The following is a 25,443-nucleotide window of genomic DNA, read 5'->3' on the forward strand; positions in this document are numbered from 1 at the left end:
GTGTGCATTCACTCACAACGTCCTGAGCACCTACTATGTGTGCATTCTCTTAAAATACAATGAGAATCGATTGTGTGTCCACATAACCTATGAGCACCTACTATGTGTCCATCTGGGCACCAGGCCATGAGCGCCTACTATGTGCCAAGCCTTGTGCCTGCCACGATGCCTTGTGATCAAGAGCCACGTGCTTCGGGCTCTGGCGGGGACCGCGCCATCAAATGCACCAATGAAGACGGAATTAAAACCGGCGTCAGATGCCTCACCTCTAGGGGATGCTGATTCTGAGGTGCCTTTTTCCGTCTCTTAGACTCCTCAAGGCCAACTCCGCTGGGGAGAGGGGGTGTCCAACAGCAGGAGGGCTGTTTTTTTGAACTACGATTTGCCAGCATACAGCCAGAGCAGCAAGAAGATAACAGGGCCGGGGGCACAGGATTAGCCCAAATAAAACATACTCGAGAACGCGAGTCTGTGGTTAAACAAGAGGCAGAAAACAGCTGGGCCGGGTGCGGGGCTTCTCCCTCGCGTGTATCCGCTCACTGCACTCGCTGCCCTGGCCGCGGGCGCCACGCAGGGTGCTGATGTCCAGGAGGGATCTAGACCTCCCGCGGCGCTCGGGCTCGGGGACGCAGGTGGTCCCAAATGTTGGGACGAAGCTAGGAACGAAGCGGAAGTCCGGATTGCTCGGCATCAGGCCTCGTCCTTATTCTACCGTGAGGGAAACTGAGGCCGAGGGCAAGGCAGGGAGTCGCCCGCCGTCTGACCAGCCTGAGGGGCTGCGCCGGGCCCCGAACCCTGGTTTGCGCCGCACGGCATAGGGATCCAGGGCCTCTGCCCGCCGGGCGCTGCCTGCGCGTTCCTGGAACTGGGCTGGGCGGAGAAATCAGGGCCCGCAGAGAGGCATTCCTGCCGCCTTCTCCGCCGCCCAGGGCTGCAGGGGGGCCTGGCCAAGGTGACCCCGCAGGAGGAGGCGAGGGGTCCCCGCCTGCTCCGCCGCCGCGACCTCCTCCATCTTCCCGGTCTTCGGGGCTTTTCCTCTGGGCCCGCGCGCCCGGCCCCCTCCCCGGGCTTCCCCGAGGGCGGGACATCTTAGGCTCCCCCGCCCCCCAGGCCAGCTCCCGGCCGTGTCCTAGCGCTGCCCTCGGGCCGGGGGCGGGGCCGCGGGGGGGTGCGTGAGGATGCGGCCGAGGAGGACGCGCGCGGCTCGGCGGCGGCTCGGCGCCCCCTTTCCCTCCCTCGCCCCTCCCTCCCGGTGCCCGCTCCCCGCGGCCGCGCCGCCCTCCCTTCCCCCTCCCTCGGCCCAGCGCCGGCTCCCGCCGCCCCCTCCCCCGACGCGCACGCCCCGCCTGGCAGCTGGCGCCCCGGGCCTGGGGCCGCAGCGGTGAGAGGGGTTTTGCTGGGAGGGCGGGAGCGAGCGAGCGAGCGAGGGGAGGGGTGGAGGCCGCCCCCCGCGCCCCTCCTCCTCGCCCTCCTCCGCGGCCGCCGGGCCCTCCTCCCGCCGCCTCCCTACTCCCTCCTCCCGCCCGCCCGCCCTCCCTCTAAGACATCCCCGCACGGCCGGGCCGCCGCGGCCACCTTCCCTGCCCGAGCTGCAGATGTGGCGGAGCGGCCGGGCGCCGGGCGGCCGTGCCAGGGGAGCCAGCGCCCCGTGAGCCTCGCGCCCCGGCCCCCGCCCGCCCCGGCCCCTCCCCTGCTCGGCTCCCCGCGCCCCTCGACCGCCGGAGCCCGCAGCCCGGAGCCCGACCGCCCCCGCCGCCGAGGTAGGAAGCCCCCTGGGCGTCGCGCCGTGGGGACCGGGCCGGGGCGGGGGTGAGGGCGCGCCTGTCGCGTCGGGGCTGCGGGGCCCGAGGGTCGCCTCCCCAGCTCGCGTTCGCGCCCCGGGCCATTGTGAGCCCTCGCCGAGGCCCCCGCGTTCGCTCGCTCGCTGGCTCGCGCGCTCCCTCCCTCGCCGGCTCCCCGGCCGGGTCCCTCGAGCTCTCGGTCTTTCTTCTCCCTCCTTCCCTCCCTCCGTCTGGAGGCCGGGCTGAGCAGCGGCCGGGCCCGGGGCGGGCGCAAACTTCAGCTGGGAAGTTGGGCGGTCGCGGTGGTGGGCGTGCGGCGAGGTGAGAGGGGGGCACCCGGAGCCTCGGCATGAAGTTGTCCGGGGCAGCCGCCCCTCCTCTCGGCCGCGCCAGGGCTGCTTCTAGGAAGGGCTTTGGAAGGTGCCTCTTCCCTTGGCCAGGAAAGTCTCCCTCCTGCTGCCCCTCGCAAGCCCGGGTCCTTCCTTGGACCTCCGGAAGGGGCGTCCCTGGGGGGTCAGGACTGGGGGTTGGGGACAAGTCCGGCACTTGTTTCTCCCCTGCCGTCAGGGTGGACGCAGGCAAGGGGCCTGGCAGGGAGGAGATGGCAGGGGGGTCCACATTCGCCGGCGGGCGGGTCTGGAGCGGGTGGAGGAGGGGGTGAGGCAGGTGCATCCCGAGGGAGGAGAAGCACGCAAGGCTTCCCCGCTGGCCCCCTGGGATGGGGCTGGAATCCAGGCTGGCACCTGGAGGCCTTGGCATGCTGCCCTTCCCAGCAGGGTACTCGGGCCACAGCAGGGCAGCGTGCAGCCTGTCTGCCTGTCCAGGAGGGCCCGCCCAGCCTGGCCAGAGGGTGGCCGGGAAGCAATGGTTTCAAGGAGTTGCCCAGCCCTGCCCTGGGGCCTGGGAAGCTGGAAGGGATGCTGGGAGGGGCCCTGGGCCCCCAGCCATCACAGCCCAGGATCTTGGCTCTGGAGGGAACGCTTGACACTGAAGGGGCAGCCAGGCCGGCTGGGGACCTGGCCAAGGCCTGGGCTTGGTCTGGGCCATGGTTCTCGGAGGCTGGCACCCTGGGTAGTAGGCCGCCATCCTGCGTGTCCTGGCATCCTGGAGGGAAGGTGGGGCCAGCCTGTGGCTGGGGAGGAAGCCCAGAGACACTGTGCTTGGGAGGGCCTTCCAGCCCCCAGGCTCAGGGGAGGGGAAACTGGCCCCTTGGGTCACCCCTCCCCAAGCCCCTTTCTGGTGCCACAGGGCCACAGCTGTCCAGGCCCAGCCCACACACCCCTCCCGGGTGACCTCGGACCTCCCCCTCTGCTTCTCCTTCTCCCCAGAGCCCAGGCTGGGCCTCCTAGCTGGCCTGGCCTGCACAGGGGGAGGGCTGCACCTGGGAGGCCCCTACCGGGATGCCCCTTGCCAAGCTCCAGCCTGGCCCATTTTACCACCCACCTCCAACTCAGCTTGGCCCTGTCTGCAGCCAGCCAAGCAGGAGACAGTGCCAGGGACTTGGGACGGTGTTTTGCGGGTTGTGCGGACCCCTCAGAAGGAACCCTGTTTTTCTTAACCTTTTCTCCTCCCCCTCCTTTCCGGAGCTGCCATTAGCGCTGACCCCCTGACCCCCTGTGCCTGCCCGCCCTTCCCTGTCTGTGACCTTTGACCTTTGGTGTTAAATCCCTCCAGCTGGGGCTCTTCGGCCCCTGAGTGACCCTGGCCCAGGCCCCCTGGGGAGTTCTCTCCTTGCTCCTGGCTCTCTACACAGGGACACCTGCCAGTCCCTCCCTCACCAATGGGGAGGGGGTGCCCTGGGAAGCCAGACAGTGAGTCACCCCACTTCCAGGCACCGCTGCTTTTGGGGTCAGTGGCTTCTGGGGCTTGGCTGGAGCCCGGTCACAGCCTGGAGGGTGACCGGGGAAAGCCCCTGGCCTGGGAGTCTCCTGCCCTGGGTTCAACAGTCTTGGCTCGACCACCAACTTCCAGTGGGCCTTGGGTCAGGCTCTTCCCCTCTCCCGGCCTCGTCTGTGAAACCAAGGGGTCAGACCAGGTGAGCTCCCAGAGTCCATGGGAAGCCTGGGTGGAGGGGGGTCAGGGAGAGGGAGAGGGTGTAAATCCAACAAAAGCCAACTCTCAATTATCCGAGGGTGGAGCCCCGATGAATAACTGGATGCCACAGACATCCCAAAACCTCATCGCAAACAATCGTGTGAACGGCGTCCCCCCAAAGCTTTTGTTTCTGAGAAACCCAGCTGCGACTGGGTAGCCACAGCGATTTCTTCCCCCTCCTGGGCTCCACTCGCAGGGGGGACAAGTAGAGGGCTGAGAGAGAACAGGCCAGGCAGGGAAGACAAAGGTCTCCCAGGGCCCCTTCTTGGGGCCTGGAGGGAGGCCTGGACCCCATTTCCAAGGTCCCCACTCTCCCCTCCACCCTCCTTCCCGGCCTGGCCTTGGCCCTGGGCGGTGGGAGTGTCTCCTCACCACCTAATCCTCTCAGGGTCTGGGCAGCCGGATAGGAGGAAGAATGTGTTTTCCCGGCCACAATTTCCCATGTGTATTTCTAGCCACCCGCTCCGCTTGCCTGGAATCTGAATTCCCCACCTGGACCAGGGGGTGAGGGCCAGTGCCGGCCGGGGTTTGGGGCAATCTCTGGGTGAGGGAGGGTGGCGACAGCTGTGACTGGGGGCCCAGATGTGGAGCTCTTCGAGGGACATCTGGGGTGGGGCTCCCGGGGAGGCAGTGCTGGGGGTCGCCTGGCCTGCCCTCCAGCCCCAGAGGCTGCCTCTGAAGGTTCCTGCCTCTCAGCGGGGAGGCCCAGGAGGCTCCGGCACCCAAGGAGGAAATTGATTCCATGGGAGAGGCCCTGTGCTGGGTGGAATTGGGGTGGGGGTGGCTGCAGAGAAAAGTGTCCCCTGAATCCTTTCCTCTCTTCAAGGCTGTAATTGTTACTTTATTTCACAGCAGGTGACAGGCCAGAGGGGAACCCCAGAAGATCCTGGGTGGTCTTCCCCTCACCCAGATAAATGCTCTTCCCAGGGGTCGGGGGCATCCTGGGCTTGGCGGGTTTGTGTATTGAGCAGTAAGAGACCCTCTCCCCACTGGCTAGGGCATCTCTGGGACTAGCCAGAAAGATGCTCTCCACCCTCTGCCTAAGTTGCCTCCTTTTCCAGGGGCTGTGGAAGGGTCCACAAAGATGGGTTGAGGCCCTGATGTGGATGTGTGTCTGGGGGTTCACGTCCCTGGGAACACGTGCCCTGCCCCAGCCTGTTGCCATCCCTGGGTGTGGGGACCACAGCCCTAGCGAGTCTCCCGGGACACATCTGCCTCTCCGTGGTTTCTGAGGTGGCCGCCTCTGCCCCACCCTGGTGAATTCGAAGTCAGGCGTGGCTGGGGGCGGGGACTTCGAGCTTCCAACAAGCACCTCTAGTACTCTGCTGGGGGGCCAGGGTGGGGGGCACTGCTTTGATCCCAGGAACTGGAGAGGGATCATGGTGATGATGGTGGTGGGGTCTGCAGGACACAGCCTGGAGGAGACCCACATTTCTCTCTTGGCTCTGGCTTAGCCCTGGATGAGGCTGGGCAGACACAGAGGCCTCGTACTCGACTTCCACTCCCTGACTGCCCTAGCTGGGCTAGAGGGTTCTGGTTAGCTGGGGGCCAGGCTGAGTGGGCCTGGGGGGCACAGAGATGGGAAGTGATTCCGGCTGAGAGGTGGGGGCTTCCCATCCGCTCCAGTGGCCTCTGGTGGGGGATGGGCTGGGGCTGAGACTCTTCCAGTTCAGTGGCTGGGGGGCGGGTGACTTGGGCTCCTTGTGCCCTTTGTCTTCGCTGCCGGAGAGGCCAGGTAGTGCCCACCATGGGGAGGGGCCGGCCTGTGAGTGTCACATGTGCGTGCACACGGACTCCAGCCTTGGCAGATGGCTGCCGGGGGAGGGGACGCAGACCCAGCCCTGGCCCCTTCCTCCAGTCATGGCCAAGGGCGGGTGGGAAGCCGGCAGAGGCCCCGGGAGACCGCTGAGTGGACTGAGTCAACCCTCGGCCGGGCGCCTCCGGAAAACAGTCCTGCCCATCACATAGAGGGTCCCCAGCGTTGGCGCAGCACGTACCCAGGGCAGCCTCGCCGGGACCCCGGGTCGGAGGGTGGTGGGGGGAAACTGAGGCTCTGAGACATTTGAGGGTTTAGTCCAAGGTTACTCTCGATCAGGGAAGGACAGAGGGGAACTGGAGTCTAGGGCAGTCTGACCCTGACCCCTGAAATGTCGGTTCAGCCTGGGAATTCCCCCAGCTCCTCTCCTGCCCTCACGTCCACTGCAAGGGCATGATGGGGGCCGATGTGTCTGGAAGAAACCTCTCCCCTTCCCCGCAACGTCTGCCTGGGGCTGTCTAGCAAGTCCCGGCCTGCCTGGGCCAGTTCTCCTCTGGGCTACTCCCACCTTCATCCAGAGCCCCCATTCCCCACCCCAACTTCTAGGCAGACTGACTCTGAGCTGGGATGTCCCCTCCCCACAAGGCTGTAGGGGCCTCCATTGTCCTCCCTATTCTGAAGTCCCTCCAACCCTGTGCTGGTGCTCATCTCCCTGCCAGCCGCGCCCTCCCCCAGCACCCCCCAGGACACCTGGTGATCACCCTGCTTGGTTCTAGGGACACTGGAGCCACCAGGCCTGGCAGATCCTGCCAGTGGGTATGCCGCTTTGGAAGGAAAAGGACCTCGATGGCTTTGGAGGCTGTCCCTGGCTTCTGCACTTGCTTTCTTGCAGAGTGGGCGAGCAGAGAGGGGTGGGTGGCTGGGGAGGAGGGCATGGGCTGGAGTCCGGTGTGTGCGGTGCCCTGCTGGGCCTGTTCTTGCCCAGCTGTTCTGGGGCTGGGGACCAGGGCTGGGCGGGCGCGGCAGGAGATGGAGCTGGGGGGGAACTGGGCCCTTCCCACCATCCGCTGGTCAGGGCAGTTCCCAGGGGCCACCCCACCCTTGTCCAGTTCTGTTCCTGGGTCCCTTGCCGGGGACAGGGAGGAAGTCTGTGTCAGGAGACCAGCCCCTGCTTCTAGCCTTGACCTTGGGCAAGTCACATTCCTCTTTAGGCGCAAACCCCCCGTACCTCCGCCTCCCCTCCCCACCTGGGGCTAAGGGTGGGAATGTCTGTCGAGTGAGTGAACACATGATTGAGATGGACTCATTCGCGGAGTGCCAGGTATTGGGATATGTGAAGGGCAGGTGCCACTGTGCCACGTAAGGTGAGTGGTTAGGGTGTGGCAGCTTTGGTTGTCCTCTCGGCAGGCCCCCTCCTATGGATGGGGAAACCCAGGCCTAGTTTTCTCATTCTGGGTTCCCTGCCCCACTGCCCAATTCACTCTGGTGGAAGGGGTGGGCTCTGTGCCAGGGGCCGTGGGAACCCGGGCAGGGGTCTGCTGGTGAGGCCTTCTCTTCAGTAGCCACAGCGGGTTTGGATCTGCCCGGCGTCCCAGACGTATCCCGGCCCACTCCCAGACTCCCTTCTTGGAAGGAGGCTCTGGATGCCAGCGCCAGGGGGAGGTCTGGGGCTGAAAGTCAGGGCTGTGTGTACATGACACTGTGAACAGGTGACATTGTGGCTTCAGTGATGCATTGGCAAGGTCTTGGCCCCGGGACGGCCTGCCTCCAGCTGGGGTGGACAGAGACAAGTCTTTGCCCAGCAGGCTCTCGGGTACCTGGACTCAGAGCCCATGTGCAGCTCCAGAGACCGAGGTTGGGGAGGGTGAACCACGGAGCACTTGGTGGAGGAGGGGGCAGAAGGGGATGGTGGCTGGAGGAGAACAGGGGGTGTGGATGGTGGTGAGGGAGGAGCTGGCACCTGGGAGCATCAGGTTCCCAGGAGGCAGGGGATCCTGAGGAAGGGGGGTGCCAAAGGAGAGGGCCTGGGGCAGGAGGCTCTGGACTGAGAGGGCAGGTGGCACTCTTCTATGTAGAGCATTCTGTGGCTCCCCAGTGCCCTCTCGGTTCTGTCCCAGCCTCTCTGAGGTGCCTCTTTCCTGCCTCCTCCTCTACTCCATGACTGGCAGGGTCACTGCGGGTCAGCCGGGCCATGCCTCTGGGCCTCTGTGGCATTGGGCTTTGGGGTCTGGAGGCAAACCTAGCTGTGCTCCTTGCCGGCTCTGTGATGGTGGCAGGTTTCCCCACATGGAAAATGGGGAAAATGGCATCCATTCACGGGGTCGTCACGGTGATGGACGGTGTGCAACAGGCTTGCTAACTGGGCGCCGGCCTGCAGGGCTTCTGCCACCCCAAGGCTCTTCACCCCATGTCCATGAAGCTGACTCGGATCTGTGCCCGACCCCCTGCAGGAGCAGCCGCCCCAACACTGTTCCTCCCACCCTACCCTGGTCGGGACACCCTCAAGGTCCAGTTCGATCTAGCAGGGCCTGGCGTTGGAATGCATGAATGCGTGGGTTGGAGAACCGAGGCAGGAGGGCAGGCCAAGGTCCACCGCCTGCCTTACCCACTGCTGCTCTCAGAGTTGGCGGGTGCCGTTCCCAGTGGACCTGGTGCCTGGCCCCGGGCAGGGGAGGCGTGGGCCATGGGCATGTCCCCAACCCCCCAGGACTTAGGAGCTCCTCACGGGATCTGCCTGCAGCCAGGCGTGGCTTGGGAGGCACGGTGTTTCCCTCCCTCTGGGGACCGGGCCTCATCCCTGCTCTCCCCTATAAGCCAAGGCTCCTGAGTCCTGGCCCCAACGGTGGGGCCAGGGGTTACTGTCATTTCCTATGTGTGCTGCATTTGTGCACAGGTGTCTGTACATCCGGGGGTGCTGTGGGGGCCTATTCACGTCCTGTGTGACACTGGTCCATCCCTTTGCTGGCCCCAGATAGCTCTGGCTGGGTCCGCCGAGAACGGCAGTGCTGCCTGGCAAGGCCTGGGCTGCCCGTGCCCCAGCCTTGCTGGGCGTGCATCCCTGTCTCGCTCCCTGGTGCCAGCCCCTCCCAGGGATTTGGGTGGCAGGGCCCAGTGCTCTGGTCCCCTCCCTCCCAGTCTGGGTGGGTGGGCAGGTATGGGGGCTGCGGAGCAGGCTTTCCTCTGACTGGGGCCCAGGTGCAGGCGGTGCTCATAGCTCCAAGCACCCCCACAAAGCTGGGCAGACAGGAAAATACCAGACATAGTTGTACAAAGGTGCAGCAGCGGGCAGGCAGCGGGGGGTGGAGGCCGCTGCAGCGGGGGCCCGGAGCCACCAGGATGGGGAGGCCTTTGTGCCAGGCCGGCCCTGCAGCTGGACTGCCATGGCCATCTGTGTGAGTGTGCGTGTGTGTGCTGGGGCTCCCAGAGCCCGGTGTCGCCCTCCCTGCTGGCATTGGAGAAGGAAGTGCATCTGGTGGGGCATCTCCTAGGAAGCCTGGGCTGGTGTGGGGCAGGGAAGCCCCCGGCGCGTCTTCCAGCTTCAGCTCTGCCTCAATTATCTGGGTGACCTTGGCAGGCCCAAGTTGCTGTGCAGGGCACCTCCGGCCTGGGGCCAGAAACAATAATCCTCAGGGTTACCAGTAGCTGGCACCTTCTTTGTGGCAGGCATGGGAACAAGGCCCTGCCTTGCAGGATGCCCTGAGTCCCAGGGACCTTTGCCGTGGTTCCTGTGTTACCTACAACAAAACCAAGGCTCAGAGACAGCAGGGCCCTTCTGAGTTCCCACAGCCAGGGGTGGCACAGGGGGCTGTAACCAGGCAGCCTGGCCCTGGGGCACACTCTGTGAGCACGCAGAAATGGGATCCCTGGCACATCCCATCTTCAGGTGCTTTCCCAAGGACCCCATGGCAGAGAGCAGAGGTCAGCCCTGGCTGGATCACCTGGGGCCGCTTGTGTTCCCACTTCGGGGGGTCTGCCCTCCCAAAAGGTCTGGGGGTGTTGGCTGAGTGCCCCGTCTTGGGAGGGGAGGGGCTGCCTACTGAACCAAAGGTTCCCAGGGACGGTGAGCCCCCCACTCCTCCCGGAAGTGCCGCCTGCCCTGGCCCCTCTCCTGGGATGTGCTGGGCCAGGCCTCAAGATAAGCTCCTCCCTCCCTAGTCCTGGGCGGAGGCCTCTTTGTGGCCAGCTCCTTCCAGGGTTGATCAGGCCTCCCCGGGGCCTTCTACTGCTCTTTCTTTGATGCAGTTGGGCTCTGCAAGGTGGTTAGGGCAGCTGTGGTCACTCCCCAGGATCGAAGAGGCCTGAGGTTCTTCGAGGGGCACAGGCTTGTTTAGGGTGAACACTGGCTGGCAGGCGACAGAGCCCAGGTTCTCCTGGTTCAGGGTAAGACTGCAGTGTCTGTGGGCCTAGAAGGTATGGCCAGTCCCCACTCAGCTGCCCTCACAGCAATAGACAGGCCAAAGACTGCGGACTCATGCACACTGGCGACGATTCATTCAGCACGTTTTAAGCACCTACTATGTGCCAGACACTGTTCTCCGTGCTAAACGTTGCAGACGAATGAGAAGCACTCAATAATGATTGGATATGCAGCACTGCATTGGTTTCTCCCTGAAACCCAGCGTGGGGTCCTATATAATCCCATTTGGGATGAGGGGAACGAGGCTCAGACCGAAGAGACACACGCAGAGGGAGCAGCAGAGCTGGCTGGGGCCCCAGATTTAGAGGCTGGTTCTGCTGCCTGGTCAGGAACGGGGGTCCTGAGAGGACAAGGCCTCCTGCCTGGGGCCCCCAGCAGGCCCTGCCCCTGCCCTCCAGCCCCTGCTGCTGGGCGGCCAAGGAGGGTGGAGCTCTTGGCCAGAGCAGGGAGCCGCAGCTGGTTCCCAGGAATTCGGGGCTGTGGGGCCGTTTGCTTTGGCAGCAGATCTGCCCTCGGCTCTCCAGGCCTCCTGGTGGGCTCCCCCACCCCAGCCAGCCACTCCAGCGCCCACCCACTGCCTGCTCTGCTGTCCCTTCTAGCCCCACAAATCCCTGGGCCGGGAGGGGGTACCAAACCTGAGCCCCTGGCATAGGAAGGCCCAGTGGTGAACATGGCTTCTGGACTCAGCTGGGGTTGAAACCCAGCTCTGCCACCGACAAGCTGTGTGACATTGGACGGGTCACTTCACTCCCCTGAGCCTCAGTTTTTGCATCCGTAAAATGGGGATGAAACAGCACCTGCCTTCACAGGAGAGGCGTGCCTGCCCGCAGCTGGCTGTGGGTACTGTCCTCATGCTGTTCGCCCATGGCTTCCGGTTGTAGGTTTGCCACCCACTTATACAGCCTGGGCTGGATGCCTGCCCCTTCAGCCCTCAGTTTCCCCATCTATAAGACCAGATTGCTGAAGTGATGGTTCCAGTAATAGACTCAGGGACACCCACAGACCAGGACTTCGCTGACTGGTACGGGAGTGGCCAGGGACTCGCTTCCTCTTTCTGTTCAATTAGAAAACCATGGGCTGGGCATGGTGGCTCCTGCCTGTAATCCTAGCACTTTGGGAGGCAGAGACAGGAGAATGACTTGAGACCAGCCTGGATGACACAATGAGACCCCATCTCTGCAAAATAAAAAAATGAAAAATTAGCTGGGTGTGGTGGTGGTGCACCTGTGGTCCCAGCTACTCTGGAGGCTAAGGCAGGATGATCTCTTGAGCCTAGACTGCAGTTAGCTATGATCACACCACTGCACTCCAGCCTGGGAGACAGAGCAAGACTCTGTCTCTTTAAAAAAAAAAAAAAAAAAAAAAAGCCGGGCGTGGTGGCTCAAGCCTGTAATCCCAGCACTTTGGGAGGCCGAGATGGGCGGATCACGAGGTCAGGAGATCGAGACCATCCTGGCTAACACAGTGAAACCCCGTCTCTACTAAAAAAAATACAAAAAACCAGCGGGGCGAGGTGGCGGGCGCCTGTAGTCCCAGCTACTCGGGAGGCTGAGGCAGGAGAATGGCGTGAAGCCAGGAGGCGGAGCTTGCAGTGAGCTGAGATCCGGCCACTGCACTCCAGCCTGGGCGACAGAGCCAGACTCCGTCTCAAAAAAAAAAAAAAAAAAAAAAGGCCGGCCGGGCCGGGTGGCTCAAGCCTGTAATCCCAGCAGCTGGGAGGCCGAGACGGGTGGATCATGAGGTCAGGAGATCGAGCCACCCTGGCTAACACGGTGAAACTCTGTCTCTACTAAAAATATAAAAAATTAGCCAGGTGTGGTGGTGGGCACCTGTAGTCCCAGCTACTTGGGAGGCTGAGGCAGGAGAATGGCGTGAACCCGGGAGGCGGAGCTTGCAGTGAGCCAAGATCGTGCCTCTGCACTCCAACCTGTGACAGAGGGAGACTCTGTCTCAAAAAAAAAAAAAAAAAAAAAAAAAGAATCACAGGCACCTGCCACCACGCCCGGCTAATTTTTGTATTTTTAGTAGAGACGGGTTTTTACCGTGTTGGCCAGGCTGGTCTGGAACTCCTGACCTCAGGTGATCCACCCTGGGCCTCCCGAAGTGCTGGGATTATAGGCATGAGCCACCGTGCAGGGTCGCCCAGCTAATTTTTGTATTTCTTGTAGAAAGGGGATTTTTCCATGTTGCCCAGGCTGGTGTGGAACTCCTGTGCTCAAGGGATTCTCCTGCTTTGGCCTCCCAGTGGGCTGGGCTTACAGGCGTGAGCCGGGGCACCTGGCCTAGAAGGAGCTTTATTCAGAGCAGGACCCCAGCCAGCTCCCTATTAGCCTGGTGATCTCAAGCCTCAGTTTCCCCATCTATGAGACCGGTAAAATGACAGCAGCTACTTCCAGGCAGGGTTGTAGAGGGCTCAGTGAATCCATAGACAGATGGGCCTGACACGTGGTCAGTATCTAATGGTCCTTTACCCCCGTCTCTGGTGTATGACCCACCCCAGGCCAAGGGGCCCTGGAAGAGGCTGTCTTTTCCGGGCCTTAGTTTCCCTTAGTGCGCTGGGCCGTCCCGTGCTTCCCAGTAGGGAGGGTGGGGACAGCAGCAGGCCCCGCCTGCCGGGGCGGGATCCTTGGCTACCTGGCCTGGCTGGGACGGCATGGGGGCCGGGTGGCTCGCCAGCGCTGCAGCTGGGGGCCGTCTGCTTGGGCTGTCGGCGGGCACACAATAGCAGCCATTGTCTCCGGCCGGGGCGGCGGGGGGCCCGCCCAGCCCACCCTCCGGGTGACCCCCGCCCTGGGGGGGTGGGGAGGGCCGGGCGCGGTCCCCCGAAACCCCCGCCGCCCCGGTGGTCCCCGCGGCCGCCCCCGCGCGCTTCCTCCCTGGCCGCAGCCGCTTCCTCCCGCTCGCCCCGCTCTAATTAGTTCCTTTTGGAGCTGGAGGAGCCGCGCAGCGCCAGGTCCACTACCACCGCGGCGGCCCCCACCCCTCACCCCAATCCCCAGGCCCTTGAGTGTGGGGGCGCCGCGCTGGGCGCATCTCGGGCTGGGCGCTCGAGAGACGCGGCCCTGGGCTCTGTGCACCCTCCACGCTGCGCCGTCCCACCAGGGGGGAAACTGAGGCACGGAAGGCTCTACCAGGAGGCGCAGAGGGTCGTGGGGCCAGCGGGCCTTGCGCTGGGCCCGGGGAGCGTCCACGGGGTGCTCCCACCTAACCGACAGCCTGCTCCTGCCCTGGGGACCCCACAATAATTAGCGCCCGGGCCTCCGGCTGAGCTAGTCCAGAGCCAGGCTGTCGGCCTCACCGCTGGGGAGGGCCACGGCCACCCGCTCATGGGCATTCACTCAGGGTTCCTGCAGCCCGTTGCTCCCCGCTCTGGGCCTCCGAGGCTTTCAGGAGAGCAGGAACCTGGCTCTCGCCTGCCCCCTTCACCCAGCCGGGAACAAAGCGCAGAGCAGAGCCCAAACTGGCTGCTGCCGGTCGCGGCGGGGGTGGAAGGGGAGGCTTTAAGGCTGGCCAAGGTCAGAACTGAAGCAGGGTCACAGACCGTCTCCCCTCTGGGGTGGGGCCTCCATAGGAAGAAAAACTCTGGGTGGGGAGGGCCTGGAACGGAGATACTGGGAGGTGTAGGGCTGGGGGCAGCTCCTTCCTTTCCCGGGGGGCAGGGAGGCCGGCCCTGGGCTGGGCTCTGGCGTGCATTGGAATGAACCCCTGCCTCCCTGGCAGGACCCAGTGGCAGGAAGTGTGTGGGGGTGCCCCTGGAGACTGGGCCTGCTGATAAAGGGGGGGTATTGGAGTCCTCCCTCTGGCTTTGGCCTGTGTGGCTGGTCCCACCTGGGGAGACAGGTTCCTCCGGGGGAAGTGTCCCCTGCAGGCCCTAAGAACAAGGTGATTCAGGGCCCCTGGCTCCCCTGAGTTCCCATCTGTCCTGGGAAGGCAGTGGGGCAGGTGCCAAAGGATGCTGCTTGGGTAGCACTGCCAGTGAGTGTCCCCGTCAGCTGGAATTCCCAGTTTCCAAACCATCCTGCCCTTGTGGTCCCCTTCTCCGGAAGGGTGGGGGTGGGGGTGAGGACAGAGGCTGTGGGGAGGCCTGTGGCCCCGGGCCAGCCAAGGGACCAGGCCACCAGCCCTTCCTGGCTCCTGAATTCTTCATCAGCATAAATATTTACTTCCTTCCTCCCCGTCCAGGCTCCCAGCACAGAGGAGCTTCGGGGAGGCTGGACTGCGCCTGTGTCTAAAAATAAACAGGTAGCAGGACGATAGACACACAGATAGACAGATGGAACTGGCAGGGGTTCAGGCAGAGGGCAACTCCCTGTCCAGCCAGAGAAACGGTGGAGGGGATCCGGGTCCATCCATTACTGTCACCCACCCACCTGCTGGCAGGGGTGTGGTCCCTACCCCGCCACATCTCTGGGAGCCCCTGGCCCATGGGTGGCCTGGGAGGCAAATTCAAACCATCTGACAGTTCCAACAGGGGCAGGTCGCAGACCTAGGTCCCACGGCCTAGGGCAGCTGCCCTGTCTCTGATGACACATCCTTGGGAGAGGTGGGCAGCCTCCCTTTGCTGAGACCCCCGTGTCAGCCGTGTTGGGGTGGGGCCTTGGGGTGGTTCCCTAGAAGCAGAGGATCTCCAGTGAAGGGGACCGTTTTATGCCCTCATTGCTTTGAGACTCAGGGCAGAAGGGGAGCTTGCTGGGGCAAATGAATGAGTGAGGGTCAGAACCAAGGAAAGGCTGGATTGAGGCCCCGAGTGGGGATGTGAGGGCTGCCTTCCTGTCCTGCCCTGTGGAAAGCATCTGGGCAGCTCTGCCCACTCTCAGGCAATGCTAGTCCCCAGGGAAACACGGGGGCATATCCAAAGTATTTCACCCTGTAGTAGTTATGTCCACCATGGCCGCCCTTTGGTATTGAGTAAAGACCCCGATACCGCGAAAGATGGGATCTCACAGTGTGATTATGCGGCGGTTAGATTTTCAAATTGTAATAATCCCAATGAATGAATGCAAGGAAATGTTGTGTTTAACCGCGTGGGAAAAGATTGCTGCTCTGAATGTGAAGTTTGGGTTTAGAATGAAGCATTGACCTTGTTCTCGGGTCGGTGGATACTGTTAGATCATTTGCATGTGAGAAAAATTATACCAGGTGGGGCAAGGTGGCTCACACCTGTAATTCCAGCACTTTGGGAGGCCGAGGCGGGCAGATCACCCGATGTCAGGAGTTTGAGACCAGCTTGGTGAACATGGTGAAACCCTGTCGCTACTAAAAATAGAAAAATGAGCTGGGTGTGGTGGTGTACGCTTGTAATCCTAGCTACTCAGGAGGCTGAGGCAGGAGAATCACTTGAACCCGGGAGGCAGAGGTTGCAGTGAGCCGAGGTCACGCCACTGCACTCCAGCCTGGGTGACTGAGAGACTCCATTTCCAAAAAGAAAACAAAAATTATACCAGTGAGAAATTCTAACAAAAATGATGAAAATTACAGCATGGGAAGTTATACTAAAGGAATATCATCTCCAATAAAAAATAACTTTTACTTATTTATAGGTTAACTCTCAGGTAGAGCTGGTCGACTGTGCCAACCCTGCCCCAGCTGGCCTGGCCTGGCCAGGCCAGGCCGCAATCCCCAGCTGCCCCCTGGTGGTGGCCCAGCGCCCTGGGGCTCCCTGGCTTGCGATGCCTCTCCTCCAGGCCTCCGCTGGCTGTGCCCACTTCCTCGGTTTGCCTGGTGCATGCTCCCTGGAGGTGAGCGCGGCTGCCTGCTGGCCACCTCGGAGGATGCTCCTTGCCCCCTGGCCTGGTTCTAGATCTTTGGGGTCAAACAGGGCGGGCGTCCGGAGCATGGCTCCTGCTCTGTCAGAAATGGCTGTTGGGACTCGGCTAGCCGGTTCCTGGGAGATCTAGCTCGAGGCCTTGAATCTGATAGTTCTGCCACTTCTGAGCGCTAGCAATCTGAGGCGATGCCTCTAAAAGACTCAATTTCACCAAGTGCGGTGGCTCAGGCATGTACTCCCAGCATTTTGGGAGGCCAAGGCAGGAGGATTGCTTGAGGCCAGGAGTTCGAGATCAGTTTGGGCAACATGGTGAGACCTCATTTCTACAAAAAAGAATTTTTTTTTTTTTAATTAGCCAGGAGTGTTGCATGCCTGTAGTCCCAGCTACCAGGGAGGCTGAGGTGGGAGGATCGCTTGGGCCTAGGAGGTCGAGGCTGCAGTGAGCTATGATCCTGCCACTTGCACTCCAGCCTGAGTGACAGAGCGAGACCCTGTCAGCAAATAAATAAAATTCAGTTTCATGGCAAAATGGAGAACACGAGCTTTGTCTTCCCCAAGAGACTTGTGGGCAGCGGATGTTGAATCTCTGAGGAGGCTGTTGGCTCTCCTCCCATGATAGCTGCCGGCCAGGTCCCTCGGAGGGTCTCCCTACCCAGGAGACAACCTCACCCTGCCCCCTGCTCCTGCTCCTGCTCCTGTCAGACTGTCGTGAGTGCAGCCCGAGGAGAAGCCTGGGGTCCCAGGGCCACAGCAGAGCTCCTGTCCTTCCCCAGGTTCCTGCGTGAAGACCAGCTGGGAGCCCACTGCCTGCTGCCACCTCCAACTCCAGCCCCCTCACCATGCACTCCCTGGACGAGCCGCTCGACCTGAAGCTGAGTATCACCAAGCTCCGGGCGGCGAGAGAGAAGCGGGAGAGGACTCTGGGTGTGGTCCGGCCCCGTGCTCTGCACAGGGAGCTGGGCCTGGTGGACGACAGCCCCACGCCTGGCTCTCCGGGGTCCCCGCCCTCAGGTACTGGCCCTGGGCAGGGCAGGGGGACTCAGCCCTGATCCAGCCATGGTGATAGGGAGAATGGCCAAATGTGTCCACCAGCACGTAGCTGCAGCCCCTCTTGGCTTCCAACTCACGGGAAGCCCACAGCCTTGTCCTTCCATCCGCCCAGAAGTGTATGTCTGGAGGGAGGTGGGAGCTGCGATGCCCACTTCACGTGGCTGGCACATGATGCAAACTGAGGTCTCTGGACAGATCTGGAGGAGCTGGTTGGGCAACCCGGCATTCAGAAGGTGTGGCAGAGGTCCCAGGAGCTGCACCCTGGGTTGTGGGGTGGTGCAGCTGACCAACCCGGGCGGTAGAGTCTGGGTCTGAGCCCAGCAGGTGTCTCACAGGGATGCCCAGTGCTCGGGCCCAGGGTGGCGTGCACCACTTCTGCCCTGCCTCCAAGAGCGGATTCACCCGAAAACCAGATTCACCACTTGTCCGAACGTGAAGGCTATGGGAGCAGCCCAGTCCAAACCTGCCACTTTACAGAAGGGAGCACTGAGGCAGGAAGGGGCCTGGGAAAAGCTAGAAAGATTCCTACTTGCCCGTGTGACAGGAACCCAGGGGCCCTGGGTTCGAGTCCTGTTCTGTTATTAACCCTGCGAGCCAGACCATTCCTGTCTGTAGAGCGGGCACTTCCCCCTCCCGGCTCACGGGGGCCAAGCTCTGGTGGCTGGTAAAGGTCAGAGGTGGTGGGCGGTGTCACACACCTGTCAGCTCCATAGGCTGTTCCTCAGATTCCAGGGCTCCCAGTGTGGTCTGGGGGCGTGGCTGGTGTCTGCTCCCAAGGTCACAGTGGGGGTTCAAGGCAGGAGGACCTGGCCCACCAGGACTCTGTGCTCCAGCATTCCCTGAATTGTGCCTCTCCCTTAGGCTTCCTGCTGAACTCCAAGTTCCCTGAGAAGGTGGAGGGACGCTTTTCAGCAGCCCCTCTCGTGGACCTCAGCTTGTCACCACCATCTGGGCTGGACTCCCCCAATGGCAGCAGCTCGCTGTCCCCTGAGCGTCAGGGCAACGGGGACCTGCCTCCAGTGCCCAGTGCCTCGGTAAGGAGGGGTGAGAGTTCCAGAGAGAGGGGTGGACTGGTTTCCTGGGGTTGCCATGACAAAGTACCCCAACACTGAGTGGTTTAAAACAGCAGACATGTTACCCCTCATAGTTCTGGAGGCTGGAGTCTACCTGGAAGGCTCTAGGGGAGAACCTTCCCTGCCTCTCTCCTGCCTTCTGGTGGCTTCTGGCAATGCCTGGCACTCTAGGCTGGTAGCTGCTTCACTCCAGGCTGTGCCCTGTTTTCACATGGCCTTTATCCCTCTGTGTCCAAACCTCTCTCTGCTTTCTCTTATAAAGACGCTAGTCATGGCCGGGCATGGTGGCTCACACCCGTAACCCCAGCACTTTAAGAGGCCAAGGTGGGAAGATCGCTTGAGCCCAGGAGTTCAAAACTAGCCTGGGCAACATAGCAAGACCCCATCTCTATTTATTTTTTTATTTTATTTTATTTTATTTTTGAGACAGAGTCTTGTTCCGTTGCCCAGGCTGGAGTGCAGTGGCCCGGATCTCAGCTCACTGCAACCTCTGTCTCCCAGGTTCAAGCGATTCTCCTGCCTCAGCCTCCCAAGCTGGGACTACAGGTATATACCAGCACACCTGGCTAATTTTGTTTTTTGTTGTTGTGTTTTTGAGACGGAGTCTTGCTCTGTTGCCCAGGCTGGAGTGCAGTGGTGCGATCTTGGCTCACTGCAAGCTCCACCTCCAGGGCTCATGCCATTCTCCTGCCTCAGCCTCCCTAGTAGCTGGGACTACAGGCGCCCGCCACCATGCCTCGCTAATTTTTTTTTTTTGTATTTTTAGTAGAGACGGGGTTTCACTGTGTTAGCCAGGATGGTCTCAATCTGCTGACCTCCTGATCCACCCATTACGCCTGGCCTAATTTTGTATTTTTAGTACAGACGGGTTTTACCATGTTGGCCAGGCTGGTCTTGAACTCCTGACCTCAAGTGATCCACCCATCTTGGCCTCCCCAAGTGCTGGGATTACCGGTGTGAGCCACCGCGCCCGGCCTTTTTTTTTTTTTTTAAACAGAGTCTCACTCCGTCACCCAGGCTGGAGTGCAGTGGCACAATCTTGGCTCACTGCAGCCTCCGCCTCCCAGGTTCATGCAATTATCCTGCCTCAGCCTCCCAAATAGCTGGCATGTGCCATTACAGGCATGTGCCACCACACCTGGCTAATTTTTGTATTTTTAGCAGAAAGGGGGTTTCACCATGTTGGCCAAGCTGGTCTTGAACTCCTGACCTCAAGTAATCCGCCCACCTCGGCCTCCCAAAGTGCTGGGATTACAGGTGTGAGCCACCGCACCTGGCTATATTTTTTTTTTTTTTTTTTTTTTTGAGACGGAGTCTGGCTCTGTCACCCAGGCTGGAGTGCAGTGGCCGGATCTCAGCTCACTGCAAGCTCCGCCTCCCGGGTTTACGCCATTCTCCTGCCTCAGCCTCCGGAGTAGCTGGGACTACAGGCGCCCGCCACCTCGCCCGGCTAGTTTTTTGTATTTTTTAGTAGAGATGGGGTTTCACCGTGTTAGCCAGGATGGTCTCGATCTCCTGACCTCGTGATCCGCCCGTCTCGGACTCCCAAAGTGCTGGGATTACAAGCTTGAGCCACCGCGCCCGGCCGGCTATATTTTTTTAAATTAAGAAAATAAAAATTTAAAAAAGACACCAGTCACTGGATGTAGGGCCCACCCTAATCTAGTGTGACTTCATCTTAACTTGATCACATCTGCAAAGACACTAGTTCCAAATAAGGCCACATGCACAGGTAGGGGCTGGGGAGAAGAGGACCTGAATGTCTGTGTTTGGGGACGCCATTCAGTCCACTTTAGATGGGACAGGGGGGCTCCGGGCCAGCAGGTCCCTGACTAGCTCTCCCCTCGCACCCCAGGACTTCCAGCCACTGCGCTATTTGGATGGTGTCCCCAGCTCCTTCCAGTTCTTCCTGCCCCTGGGCTCTGGGGGGGCCCTGCACCTGCCTGCCTCCTCCTTCCTTACCCCTCCCAAGGACAAGTGCCTCTCGCCAGACCTGCCCCTGCCCAAGCAGCTGGTGTGTCGCTGGGCCAAGGTGAGTGGGGGCCAGGAAGAGTGGTGTGGAGTCCGGGGCAGGTCACCCCGCATGGGCTCAGAACCCTTCCCGGCCCCCACAGTGTAACCAGCTCTTTGAGCTCCTGCAAGACCTGGTGGACCACGTCAACGACTACCATGTCAAGCCCGAGAAGGACGCGGGGTACTGCTGCCACTGGGAGGGCTGTGCCCGCCATGGCCGAGGCTTCAACGCTAGGTGAGGTGGGGTAGAGGGGGGTAGAGGGAGGACTGGGGTCTCCAGTGAGCTGAGCCACACCCCCTGCCCTCCCTGGAGCAGGTACAAGATGCTCATCCACATCCGCACACACACCAATGAGAAACCGCACCGCTGCCCGACCTGTAGCAAGAGCTTCTCCCGCCTGGAGAACCTGAAGATCCACAACCGGTCGCACACAGGTAAGAGGCCGGGGCCGGGCAGCTCGGCCCATGAAGGGGGTGCTCAGCTGAGACTGGCTGGGCAGGTCCCCGGGGGAGGGGACTGTAAGTCGTTCCCAGACCTCAGAGATGAGGGTTGATCTCATCACCCAGGGGTCCCTTTTCCAATGCGGTTTGCTGGGGGAAGCGTCCCCTGAGGGTCAGACCCCCACCCAGCACCTGCTCTTGGAGCACCAGTGACATTTCCTGGGTCCCGTGGGTATCATCTGACTAATGCCACCTCTGTGATCACAGAGGCCAGGTCGGCTTCACTCCTCACTACAGCCCAGGCCCACAGCAGGACAGCTCTGGCTGTCGTAGCCACAGATGTAATTTCACATTTCCTAATCGCTGCATAAAAAACAGCAAGGCCACGCGCGGTGGTTCACGCCTGTAATCCCAGCACTTTGGGAGGCTGAGGCGGGCAGAACATGAGGTCAGGAGATTGAGACCATCCTGGCTAACACGGTGAAACCCCGTCTCTACTAAAAATACAAAAAATTAGCCGGGTGTGGTGGCGGGCGCCTGTGGTCCCAGCTACTCGGGAGGCTGAGGCAGGAGAATGGTGTGAACCTGGGAGGTGGAGCTTGCTGTGAGCCGAGATCAAACCACTGCACTCCAGCCTGGGCGACAGAGCGAGACTCCGTCTCAAAAAAAAAAAAACAAAACAAACGCAAAAAGAAATGGGTGAAATTAATTGTAATATGTATTAAATGTAATTAATTAAATGTAATATGATCCCATACATCCAACGTGTTATCAATTCAGTATTAAAGACAAATCGGTGAGATATTGAAGTTCTTCATTTCATGACAAAGCCTCAAGGAGCTGATGTGTATCTTTTTTCCTGGTGTTTATTTCACCCTGGCAGCACATCTCCAAGTGGAGAGCCATGTATGAAGAGGTCAGTTGCTGCATGTGGCCCCCTGCTCTGGCCAGGGCCAGAAAATGCCTGGTGAACCTTGAGCCATTTGTTGAGTGAGGGCAGTGGTACCCAGGCAGCATTCCCTGTGGCCAGGCACACACTGGGTGCCTTGAGCGAGGATATGATCTCCAAGGCCATGGTTTCTTTTTTTTTCTTCAGACAGACTCACTCTGTCACCCATGCTGGAGTGCAGTGGCATGATCTCGGCTCACTGCAACCTGCACCTCCCGAGTTCAAGTGATTCTCCTGCCTCAGCCTCCCAGGTATCTGGGATTACAGGCATCCGCCACCACACCCAGCTAGTTTTCGTATTTTTAGTAGAGATGGGGTTTCACCATGTTGGCCCGGCTGGTCTGGAACTCTGGCCTCAAGTGATCTACCTGCCTTGGCTTCCCAAAGTGCTGAAATTACAGGCATGAGCCCCCGGGCCTGGCCTCCAAGGCCATGTTCTGCTGCTGAATGGCACACCCTCTGCAGGGCGAGGCCAGTCAGAGCTGGAGTCAACCAGCCTGGCTTTTCAGAAAGCCTCTGTGCCCTACCTGGGGCCAGATCTCATGCCACGTGCCAGGGATGCCCCCTGCCCCCAGAATTGGGGCGTCCGTGCTCCCAGGGAGTGCTTGGCCTGGGGGATGTTCAGTACATGGGGTGAGACCCAGGAAGGGGAGAGACCCCTCACAGCAGCACTGCACTGCACCACCCTGCAGGTGAGAAGCCCTACGTCTGCCCCTATGAGGGCTGCAACAAGCGCTATTCCAACTCCAGTGACCGCTTTAAGCACACGCGCACCCACTACGTGGACAAGCCCTACTACTGCAAGATGCCTGGCTGCCACAAGCGCTACACGGACCCCAGCTCACTGCGCAAGCACATCAAGGCCCACGGCCACTTCGTGTCCCACGAGCAGCAAGAGCTCCTGCAGCTGCGCCCACCCCCCAAGCCGCCACTGCCCGCCCCCGACGGCGGCCCCTTTGTCAGTGGGGCCCAGATCATCATCCCCAACCCAGCTGCCCTCTTTGGAGGCCCTGGTCTTCCCGGCCTGCCCCTACCCCTGGCCCCCGGCCCCCTCGACCTCAGTGCCCTGGCCTGTGGCAATGGTGGGGGCAGTGGGGGTGGGGGGGGCATGGGCCCTGGGCTGCCAGGCCCCGTCCTGCCTCTCAATCTGGCCAAGAACCCGCTGCTGCCCTCGCCCTTTGGGGCTGGCGGACTGGGCTTGCCTGTGGTCTCCCTCCTTGCTGGCGCCGCTGGTGGCAAGGCCGAGGGGGAGAAGGGGCGTGGGTCGGTGCCCACCAGGGCCCTGGGCATGGAGGGCCGCAAGACGCCCCTCGAAAGGACGGAGAGCAGCTGCTCCCGGCCAAGCCCCGATGGACTCCCCCTGCTGCCAGGCACCGTGCTGGACCTGTCCACGGGCGTCAACTCGGCCGCCAGCAGCCCAGAGGCGCTGGCCCCTGGCTGGGTGGTCATCCCGCCGGGCTCGGTGCTGCTCAAACCGGCTGTGGTGAACTGAGCCCACCCTGCAGACAGCTGTGGTGGCCCCGCCGGCAGCTCCGCGCACTGCCCCCGACGAACGGAAACTCTTCTGTGAAATAGCAATAATGTCCTACTGCCCGGGCAGCCCCAGCCCAGCCCACCGGGGAGCAAGGATGGTGCTAGGTCATTTATGGCTGGCCTCCCAGCCCCCAGGTGGGGACCTGGCCTGTCATGCAGGGAGAGCTGTGCTCCTGGGTGCTGAAGCCTCGCTCCTCTCTGTCCCCCACCACCCGGCCCTCAGCTTCTGCAGGGCTTTCCCCTGCCCGACCTCCTCCTCTTTCCCTCGCCCACCCTGGCACCTCCCTCACCTAGTAACCACCCAGGGCAAGTCGCCCTCTCCCAGCAAAGGGGGCGGGTGAGGTGGTATCTGCCCTCCCTGCTGGCACCAGGCTCCCCTTTCCTGAGGGGAGCCCCCAGGGAGGCCTGCCCTTCCCTCCTAGGCTCACCCAGCCCCTGCCTTGGGGGCTCCTTAGACCCCTTTCCCTCTGACCCTGCTTCCAGAGGGAAAGCAAGACAGACGCAGGCCCCTGCAAAGCCCCAGGCAGAAGCGCGCCCCCCAGGACAAGGCGCCTCCCGCTAGTTAGAAGGGAGACCCGCTCCGCAGCTGCCCTCCTCACCCTAGGCCAGGCCGACAGCACCAGACGGGATAGCTGGTCACTCCACCCCTGCACCCCGGGGCCTCCTTCCTTTACCTTTTGGGGCACCCTGGGAGCGTGGGAAGCAGGTCTGAGGGCCCCTGAGCTGGCAAGGGGAGGTGCCAGGCTAGCTGTGGTGCCAGGACACTGAATGGCCTGGGCCCTGGCTCAGGGAGCATGTGGGGCCAGGCCCAGCGCCCTGTCTTCCTCCTTCCACCCCCGCTGGGCCTGGCCTGGGCAGCGCCCCCTGCAGAGGCCTTCGGGTCCTTGGTTCTGTACCAGGAAGGGGAGGCTAGCTGGGGACGACTGACCACAGGCTGGGACACAGCTCCTGGTCTGGGGACTCCAAGTGACAGCATGCAGGGGAGGGGGCTCCCAGTCAGCACTGTGTCGGGAGCTTTCTGGAGGCTGTGGACTGAAGGCCTGAGGGAAGCAGTGGCTGGAGGAGGGCGCGCCGGACCCGTGACACATTGCTTCCTCTGGCTTTTCCCTGTTGGGCTGCTTTCTCAGAGGCACTTCCCCACCCCTAACACCCAGCGGCCCCCCCCCCTCCAGTTCTGTGCCACTCAGAGGGACCCTGACAGGGGCCAGAACCACTTAAGGGTGCTGGAGGGCCTTGTACCCCAGTCCCATCCCAGGATGCCCTGGGAGATGGACGCAGCCATGGGCTCCCCCATCCGGGGCCTTTCCCTGCTCCCTCTCCTGCCTGGCAGCTGGGAGTTCTGGTTTCTAGGCCTGCCCTATCACCAGGCCTCGGAGTGGCCAGGCCCTTCCACCTCCCCATCTGTAGAACGAGGCAACTGCCTGGACAGCCTCGGGGTCCTTAGTGACCCTGCAGTTCCTCTGGCAGCTCTGCTGACCCTACCCTCTCCCGGACTGCCCTTCTGTCCCAGAGGGGTCACCCTGACCCGGCCCACCTTGCCTCTGGGCTTCGGACTCCAGCCCTGACAGGGCCCAGCCACACTGGCTCTGCCCCTCGAAGGGGCTATGAGCAAGGTAGGAGGGAGCTGGTCTCCTTTCTTCAGGCCCCACCCAGGCCCTGGGCACCCCCCACCCCTGTGAGGGCCCCAGGCCTTAAGTCCCTGGCGGGGTCATGGGTTTTCGACTTGAGCAGAGCGGAGGAACAGGGCACTGGAAGGCTGACGAGCTCAGCATGCGACTCCGTGACGGACCAGGCTCGGCAGGGCTGGTGTACTTTTTGTGGTTGTCATTGGTTTGTTGTTGCACATTCCAGGATGTCAGTATTTTAACAGGTTCTAAGTGCCTTTCTATTGTAGCTTATGTTTTTCCTCCTCTTGGCTCCATTGCTGTTAGCATAGAGTTTTAAAAAAAGAGATAAGCTAATGACTATAACAATATATTCCTCCATGGGAGAGGAGGTTTATAAAGAAACAATAAAAGTGAGTTGCAAAGATGGCTTGTGTGTCGTGGATGTGCCAGGAACCCGGCCCTGACACACGGCCACCACTGCCCTGAGCCCCTGCAGGCCTGACCGGGCTTTCTCCCCGACCCTGCAGGTTCCCCTCCCTCTCAGTCTGCCGCTGAGAGCAGGAACTGGAAGCCTGGGAAGGAGATAGGTGCTGAGGGCGCACAGGTGACAGGAGCTGAGAGGGAAGATTCCAGGCAGAGCATCCCAGGGTTCAGGTTGTCAGCCCACTACTGCCCGCTGTGGCTTTGGTGAGTGGTGGGCAAAGGCCCCTCTTCGCCCAGCCGCATTCTGGGGTATCGTGCCCAGATTACTGAGGTGCTAGGTTCAAACCTGCTCCAGAGACACGGTGGCTGCCGACAGAGCTCTGGGGGCAGGGACGCCATGAGAGGGAGCCTAACGCTGGCTCGGGTGCTGTGGAAGCAGGAGCGGCTGCATCCTGTACGTGACAGGACTCAGCTGGGACCCACTGGCTGGCTGCCCGCCAACCTCACCCAGCCCGGCCCTTCTGGGCTGTTAAAGGCTG

The 25,443-nt window shown here is 61.6% G+C and overlaps 2 protein-coding genes across 4 annotated transcripts in view; one reads left to right on the forward strand and one right to left on the reverse strand.

Annotated features, from left to right (window-relative positions):
- The window catches only part of LOC144338319 (uncharacterized), a 46,375-nt gene extending 41,068 nt beyond the window's left edge, over window positions 1–5,307 (reverse strand). Inside the window, exons 1-5 of the mRNA XM_077987049.1 lie at window positions 5,128–5,307; window positions 4,368–4,659; window positions 3,560–3,669; window positions 2,271–2,417; window positions 267–2,182 (exon numbers count right to left, since the gene is read on the reverse strand). Coding sequence (XP_077843175.1) covers window positions 1,130–2,182; window positions 2,271–2,417; window positions 3,560–3,669; window positions 4,368–4,659; window positions 5,128–5,307 — 1,782 coding nt within the window. The 3' untranslated portion in view covers window positions 267–1,129. The remainder of the gene's footprint in view (window positions 1–266; window positions 2,183–2,270; window positions 2,418–3,559; window positions 3,670–4,367; window positions 4,660–5,127) is intronic.
- GLIS2 (GLIS family zinc finger 2) lies at window positions 256–24,903 on the forward strand. Of its 3 annotated transcripts, XM_077985515.1 has the most exons (8): window positions 256–952; window positions 14,231–14,290; window positions 16,589–16,826; window positions 17,727–17,899; window positions 19,794–19,970; window positions 20,053–20,186; window positions 20,268–20,386; window positions 22,034–24,903. In XM_077985515.1, exons 3-8 carry the CDS (start codon window positions 16,655–16,657, stop codon window positions 22,831–22,833), a joined length of 1,575 nt encoding a protein of 524 aa, XP_077841641.1. In that variant the 5' UTR covers window positions 256–952; window positions 14,231–14,290; window positions 16,589–16,654; the 3' UTR covers window positions 22,834–24,903. The 3 variants fall into 3 exon arrangements, with proteins under 3 accessions (XP_077841641.1, XP_077841640.1, XP_014981022.3); XM_077985514.1 differs by lacking the exons at window positions 256–952; window positions 14,231–14,290 and adding an exon at window positions 1,149–1,381; XM_015125536.3 differs by lacking the exons at window positions 256–952; window positions 14,231–14,290 and adding an exon at window positions 1,541–1,760.
- Window positions 24,904–25,443: the final 540 nt, after the last annotated feature.

This window comes from Macaca mulatta, chromosome 20 (genome assembly GCF_049350105.2).
Source record: "Macaca mulatta isolate MMU2019108-1 chromosome 20, T2T-MMU8v2.0, whole genome shotgun sequence".
NCBI classification, from domain to species: Eukaryota; Metazoa; Chordata; class Mammalia; order Primates; family Cercopithecidae; genus Macaca; species Macaca mulatta.

Bases quoted from the DNA above. Each gene is read 5' to 3' on its own strand.
- GLIS2 (XM_077985515.1), top strand. From the start codon at position 16,655: ATGCACTCCCTGGACGAGCCGCTCGACCTGAAGCTGAGTATCACCAAG. The intron at 19,971-20,052 runs GTGAGTGGGGGC...CGGCCCCCACAG, and splicing joins TGGTGTGTCGCTGGGCCAAG to TGTAACCAGCTCTTTGAGCT. The intron at 20,387-22,033 runs GTAAGAGGCCGG...ACCACCCTGCAG, and splicing joins CCACAACCGGTCGCACACAG to GTGAGAAGCCCTACGTCTGC.